The following is a 7,205-nucleotide window of genomic DNA, read 5'->3' on the forward strand; positions in this document are numbered from 1 at the left end:
ATTGTATTGGTGACCATTGATGACATAATTGCATGGAGTTTTACACCCTTTAACATGTTATCAAAAAGGGGTGAGTGTGCCAACACATTCACATCGTTGTTTGATCCAGGTGTTGAGGGGTGAATTTAGGTTTGAGTTCTACCCGTCCTAGTTAACCAAATGACCTCACTTTGCTAAGAATAGTAAGAGAGAGAGAGAGAGAGTTTTCTTTCCATCGTACCTTGTCCTTTCTTATAAAGGCTTTCCAAAAAGCCCCTTCTTTTATGACATGATGCCATGTGTTCTAGACCTCCTTAATTACTTCTAATGCCATTTCTTAAGATAACCTTCTTCTTATTTTCTAATACCTTCCTTGTCCTTCCCTTTAAGTGGATACTTTCTTGTTGGACTTGGGCTTAGTCCCCAAGTCCCCATGCTTTTAACTAGTTTAGCTACTTCTTCAGGAACACCCTAAACCCATTAAGGGGTGTTATTTTTCATGTATCGACATTAGTCCCCTGACTATTGGGACAATTGTTTAATGACCCAATAGTCAAAGAACCCTCTTTGAGCGCCCTCCTTTATAGTCCATTAACAAGGTGGGTCTTTTCCCTTTGCTAAACTTATGGTTGTGGGCGACGTTTCGACTCCTCATCGTGCAAAACCGCCTATCCTTCTGGTTTTCTGACGGTTACTTTTCTCCCATGTATAACTGCCACGTTCGATCTTTAGGGCTTTCTATATATAGAGCCATCAATTCATTTTCCTTTCAACTTTTCTTCTTCTTTCCTTCTTCCAGACGCACCCATACACTCGCTATGTCTAGTAAATCTTCCAGTAGTTCTTCGTCCGATGAGTCTAGAGAATCTGAGCAACCTAGGCATGAGAGCTCCGAGGAATCCGAGTATTCTGATCAGGATGAGATCGTCCTACCCGTCCCAGCAGACGGCAGGTTGTATACTATTGCTGAGTTCACAAGCGGCCCTGCCTTAAAACGCACCCTGAGGTTAAGAGAAATCCGTGAAGGTAAACGCGTTTTCCGTCTAGATGATATCCTAACCTCTCGACTTTTAAATCCGCCCGTGCTTCCTTACCCTTCTGATCCCCGATGGCTTATGCGCCCCGAGTCAGAGACCATGGACACTTTCGCGTTCAAGACCGTGTCGCGGATGGCCATCCATAGTGGCGATTATAATCTCCCTGCTATCGACATCCGTTCTAAATCGAAAACTCCCCCGGCGTGGCCACATTGGACATCTTATATACGCTCCAACTCCAGCCACACTGCTGATCTCCGGAAGGCGGGTATTAATGAAGCTATAGACTCGTATCTTAAACGGGAGGTAAATAGGTGCATGTGTGATGTAATACGTCTTTTCTGCCACTTGGCTCCTCCCATTCACCCCCTTCTCACAGCATGAGGGGAAGCCACTATCGTCCTAGAGGACGTGTTCGCTCTTACAGGGTTACCAATTCATGGCAGTCATTCATATGATGAGGCAGCCGTCTTCGGAGCACTAAATGACGAGGACAAGGAACTGTGTACTTATTTGTTGAAGTGCAAAGATGACTCCCGTCGTGAACTAGTACAGAAGAGCCAGGCGCTATCAGGGCGAGGTAAGGACAAGGTAGTTGCTGACATAGATAAGAAAGGGGCATCTTCATCCACTCAGAAGGGGAAGGCTAAGTGGGTAAAAGAGAAGGAAGATCCTCCCAGGCGCCCTCCTGGCGATCGCCTGTTATCCAGCTCCATCCGCGCCTATGAGTCGATCCATGGTTCATCAGACCCGACAGAAGCTGATCCTGAATGGGTCATTAAAGTTAATCGCCGCGCTTCTTTTTCTCTTTGGCTGAAATATTGGGCTCCTCAGATGATCGGTGATAAGGTGTTCCCTCCTAAACGCAAGGACAAGGATCCCCGCACGGAACTAGTTGCCTTCATTTTATTCTGGCTTTGTCACGACATATTCGAATACAGTCCCCAGGATACCATCAAGGGTGAGCTCGTGCCAATGGAAGTGCTGCTGTCCCGTGGCGTCCCTTTTCCACTTGCACCAATGTTCTTAGGTGGTTTGTACCACCATCTTGATTTGTTCTGTCGAGATCTTCAGACGGTGGGTTCGTCTCACAAGATCGAGACCTACATCCCAGCTTCTTTTATGCAGGCTTGGTACTGGGAGCATGTTCCCCCGTGCGCGCCTGAGACTAATGAAATCGCAATTTACCGGGAAGAAGATGTGAAACAGGATGATGGTTTCGTCAAGAAACTCCCCGTTGTTTACCGCTACCCGCGGATGGCTCTTTGGAACTTGAAAGGGAAAGTCCCCAAGGGAGGTCTTGGTAAACAATTGGACGTGGCTAAGGATTTTGAACCATTCTCTTACCAAGACGGTCGACCAGGTCCGGCGCATTATGATTTTGTTGCACCCTTTGACGCGGAATTGGATTCGATAAAGCTCCTTCCAGATGCCGATTTTGATTCTGTGATGGCCGTGTTGCCGGGTTATCTTCCTGGTTTCTACGCTGGTAATTTCATTTCCATATCCTACAACCCTGATCGCGCGGTTCGACAGGTGGGGTTTGATTAAGGAGTTTCTCATAGGTTCCCTCCCCCTGAAAGTTCTGACGTCGAGGATGTTATTTCTAGCTTCAATCGTTATGTCTTCAAAGGAGCGACACGCTTGTATGATCGAGGGATCAATTTTTCATTCAGGAAGCCCATCCCTGCGCGGCTCTTAGCAGTTACTGAAAGGACTCACGAGTATCATGATTTCTTACGGCGCCGGGCTTTGAACTTTCTCTTGCGCGAATCTTCTCCTCCTCGCAACTTGACTGCTCAGGATCTTCGGGAGCTTCATGCGTCTGGTCGAATAAAACTTGATGACGCCATAGCTACCGAACATCGCCTTGTTCCGGCTAATAAGGGTCGCTCGGATCCCGTGATGACCTCTTGGGACCAACCTGAGGGTTGTGAGCCTACGAAGCCGAAGAAGGGGTCGTTTTCCGATCGTAAGCCTTCGCGGTTAAATGTGAAGCCAACTGCTAGTCGTTTGGCACCTCAGGTATTTGTTATTTCCTTCATCTTGTGTTTCACTATTCATCATTTCGTTTTCCTTTTATTTTGACGAGATGAGTAGCGGGAATCGTTTCCCCATGGAACTCCTCCTTCAAGTCGCCTAGGGTGGAAGGCCCCTTCTTATGTGATGGAGGAATACTTGAACATGCATGAGTGTGACTGGACTGAGAGTAGTCTAAAGAAAAAATCTAGGCGGGAAGCGAACCAATCGTCTGCCCCGCGCCCTTGTTCCTCTGCTAATACTGCGTCATTGCAGACTTGTCAAAGTCATCGGAGAAGCGCATCACAACCTCCTAGGGATATGAGTGCCAGCCCGACTTCTTCGTTTGTGGATCAGCTGAGGGACTTAGGGGTTAGCCTCCCCACAGTTGATGGTTGGGTAACGCCACACCTTCATGTATCATCAGTTCACTCAGGGCTGAGACCGTACGTGGTAGGGGTGAACTTCCAGTATCTCCTAGTGCCGTTATGCAGTCAATGAGCCCTTCTGGGTCCATCCGGTCAATATTTGGTTTCGTGATGGTGCTTATTTCTCATTTGTAAGGCTCCACTAGCATCTCCGAATCGTCTTCTAGTTCCTCTGCGTCTCGTCCCAAGATTGCTGATACTCCGTTGGACTCGTCAATTCTCGAGGTTGGTTTTCTCTTCTTTTTTTTACTGTTATTATTGTATGTATTTATTTTATTTTTAACACTGTGACTGGCGTTAGGTTATGGGTAAGAAGCGAAAGGAACCCACAAAGCCCGACATGGACGGTACCAGGCGCGTGGTTCCTGGTGGCAATGGATCTTCTAAGCGCACTAGAGTGGATGTCGGAAGTGCGTTTGTTCTCTCGGAGAAGCAGACCAATACTCCTGTTGCTGACGTGACGACTAACCCAGTCGTAACGGAGGAGTCTGAGGATGTGCGATTCCTCTTCCCTTTGGTAGTGAGCGCTGCCGAGGCTGGGGTAGATTCCGCTACCCACACTCTAGTCCATGGCTTTTGGGTTCCTACTGTTTTTGCTTCCACCTATAGAGACATTGTTGAGCGTGGTGGTGGTCATATGGCGAAGGAGGGTCTTTCGGCTGTCCCTATCCTGTGCTACATGACTAGGAATCTCTTGGAGATTGCATACCAGCTCACCCGTGTAGGGGATGATCTTGTCGATGAGGCGAGGCTGCATAGCTGGGAAGCCGTCATGCAATCCGCACTCAACGTCAAGTTCCCTGTAGTGTGGCTGAAGGAGTTGTTGGAGAAGGTAAAGAGCCGCAATGATCCTCGTAGTCATCTGTCTGGTCAAATCTCTCAATTAGAAGAGAAGCTAGAGAAGAGTTTGGATACGACTTCCAGCAAGAGGGTGGTGCTAAACCTGCTGCTCAATAACGTTGGGTTAGCAACCGACGAGGTGCTGCGTGCTGAGTCTGCTAAGGAAGCGGTTCGTGTAGAACTCGAAGAGAAACGACAGGAGTTGGAGAAACTCTGATTCGCTTAAGGCACTTCTTTCTCTTTTTTTTTTCTTTTTTTTTCGTTTCCCTTTGTTGGATTTGTTGTTGGTTTGCTCTTGGATTGTGGGATATTCTGCTGATGTTTGGATTAATTTTTCTTGTTGCTGGTATTTATTTATTGGTTGTTTTGCTTGTTTATAATTTTCTTGTATTATTATTGAAATGTGTGTGTGGTTAGGTGAATTTTTCAGCCTTGTTAAGTATGCTCATCGTTGGCGATCACATCTGTTCTCTTTTTTTTTTTACCGATCAGTAGGCTCTGGTAGGGATAGGTGCGGGTTGGGCGCGTCTATTCCCTCGTCTTAATTTGTAGATAGTCGTTAGGCAGAGTGAATACCGGAGAACTGTGTGGGCGTTTTCGAGGGTATTTGGTATAGCAGGCATTAGTGGAACGCGCCTTCCCCCCTTCGTTTTTTTTGGGTTGGGGGGGGGGGGTTCGACAGAACGGGTGTTAACAAAACTTGTCTTGAGGCCTTTTGTGAATTCCGATTGGTCAGACGCTCTTGGCGTTCCTAAGACCTTCCGCGAATGTTAGTCATCCAGGCGCCTTTGGCTTCTTTGGGGTTTTTGTGAATTTGTCAGTCATCTGGGCGCCTACTCCCCCCCCCCTTTTTCCGAACAAGGCTTGGGTAGGATGGGCGTTGGTAGAACGCGCCTATTTCCTTTTTTTCTTTTTTTTTTTTCCGAGTAAGGCTTGGATGAGATGGGCGTTGGTAGAACGCGCTTATTCCCCCCGCTTTTTATTTCCAATGGGGCTTTGGTTCTCTGAGACTTTTGTAAATATCAGTCAATCAGGCGCCTTTTGCTATCCCGAGCCCTTTTGTGAATTTGTCAGTCAACCAGACGCCTTTGGTTGTCCTGAGACCTTTTGTGAATTTTCCAGTCAATCAGGTGCCTTTGGCTGTCCTGAGACCTTTTGTGAATTTGTCAGTCAATCAGGAGCCTTTGGCTGCCCTGAGACCTTTTGTGAATTTGTCAGTCAATCAGGCGCCTTTGGCTTCCCTGAGACCTTTTGTGAATTTGTCAGTCAATCAGGCGCCTTTGGCTGTCCTAAGACCTTTTGTGAATTTGTCAGTCAATCAGGCGCCTTTGGATGTCCTGAGACCTTTTGTGAATTTGTCAGTCAACCAGGCGCCCTTGGCGTTCCCGGGACCTTTTGTGAATCAGACGCCTTTGGATGCCCTGAGACCTTTTGAGATATCTTCCCATTAATCATGAGGAAAGTCGTTCTTACCAAAAGATGATTTTTACAATTTGTAGGTTTGTACTCCGCACTCTCCTTTCCTCTCTCTTTCGGGTTAATGGCGAGGGAATGGATCATGCTCAATTGTTTGTCTTGTCGCCTCGAGTTCCCCAGCCGCTCGCTTGCGCTCGAATATACTTCGAATGGCGAAACACTCTTCTGTTGGATGTCCCATTCTTCGGTGGTAGCAGCAGTATTTGGCCGAATTTTGGTCCATGTTATTAATATCTACTATGGTTGGGGGTAGCTGAATTTCCCTGTCAGCGACCCATTGATTCAGAAGCTTGATCGTGCATTCTTTACTGCATGGGAGAGGTGGTGGTGTTTTGTACTCACGCTTGCTCCCTCCGTTCCTCACTTGGTTTCTTCCATCCACGTGGTATTGGTTCCCACCCTCATTAACATTAGGTCTCACATTGCGTGAGGTTCCCGTTGCAGCGCTAACTGTGGTGCGCCAAACAGCGTCTGTCAACATCTCTTCTATGCAGTCAGCGATCCTCTTGGCTGCTTCTTCTATCTCAACAAAGGTTTGGAACCTGAAATTAATTAATCCCCTCTTGAAAGCTGAGACCATTCCGCGTACGCAGATCTCGACAAGTGCTTCCTCATCGATGTCTTCATGACAGTCCAATGCCAGGCGTCGGAACCGTAAGATGTACTTCCCTACTTCTTCGCCTATTCGCTACCCGTTCTTGCTCAGGTATATCGCCGTTATCTTCCTTTTGGTTGAGTAAAACTTCCTAAGAAAGAGTGTGGATAAAGTCTGCCAGTAATCCACACTTTCTTCCTTTAGGTTATCATACCAAGTGAACGCGGTGCCAGTAAGTGACTTGGGGAACTCTTTTAAACATATTTTTCTGTCTTTAGCCATGTCGTTCATTGCTGATAAAAATCGGCTGAGATGTTCTCGCGCATTTCCTTGACCCTCATATACTTTGAACTTGGGAGATGTGTAGTCATCGGGGTATAAGTATTCTCGAATGTGCGTTGGATACGGACTATTCACGCGGCAATGGTTGTCTTGTTTTACCACATGATAGTTCTGTTCTAGGTATTCGGCGATTTCTTCTTGCGATGTCACTGTCGCCTTGGTACCTTTGAGTTTTTTTCCTTTTGTTTCCTCTTCGGGCGTACTTTGTCCTGCTTTTATTGCCCGTGTTATCCAATCTTCGAGCTCTTGTCTCCTTCGTGAACGCTCATTCAATTCTTCCTGCATGTTTTGTAAGGTTGAGGATACAGGTTTCGCTAGTCGAGATGTATGTCTGTTCTTTTCCCATGGTGTTTCTACCTCTCCATCCTAGGATCTGTGACTTACTGATTGCCTAATAACACCTAGGATCGGTGTTTTCTCTTCGCTATCATCTTCCATCGTCACCTCGTCCAGATTAAGGGGTTGATCAGCCGCTTGCTTTCCTAGCGC

The 7,205-nt window shown here is 47.0% G+C and overlaps 1 protein-coding gene across 1 annotated transcript; it reads right to left on the reverse strand.

Moving 5' to 3' along the window:
* Positions 1–5,840: 5,840 nt before the first annotated feature.
* LOC113312308 lies at positions 5,841–7,001 on the reverse strand. The gene is made up of 2 exons (XM_026561072.1): positions 6,472–7,001; positions 5,841–6,321 (listed from the first exon to the last, which is right to left on the reverse strand). The coding sequence occupies exons 1-2, from the start codon at positions 6,999–7,001 to the stop codon at positions 5,841–5,843; spliced, it is 1,011 nt and encodes a 336-aa protein (XP_026416857.1).
* Between the last annotated feature and the right edge of the window lie 204 nt (positions 7,002–7,205).

Source organism: Papaver somniferum, chromosome 9 (genome assembly GCF_003573695.1).
Source record: "Papaver somniferum cultivar HN1 chromosome 9, ASM357369v1, whole genome shotgun sequence".
Classification (NCBI taxonomy): Eukaryota; Viridiplantae; Streptophyta; class Magnoliopsida; order Ranunculales; family Papaveraceae; genus Papaver; species Papaver somniferum.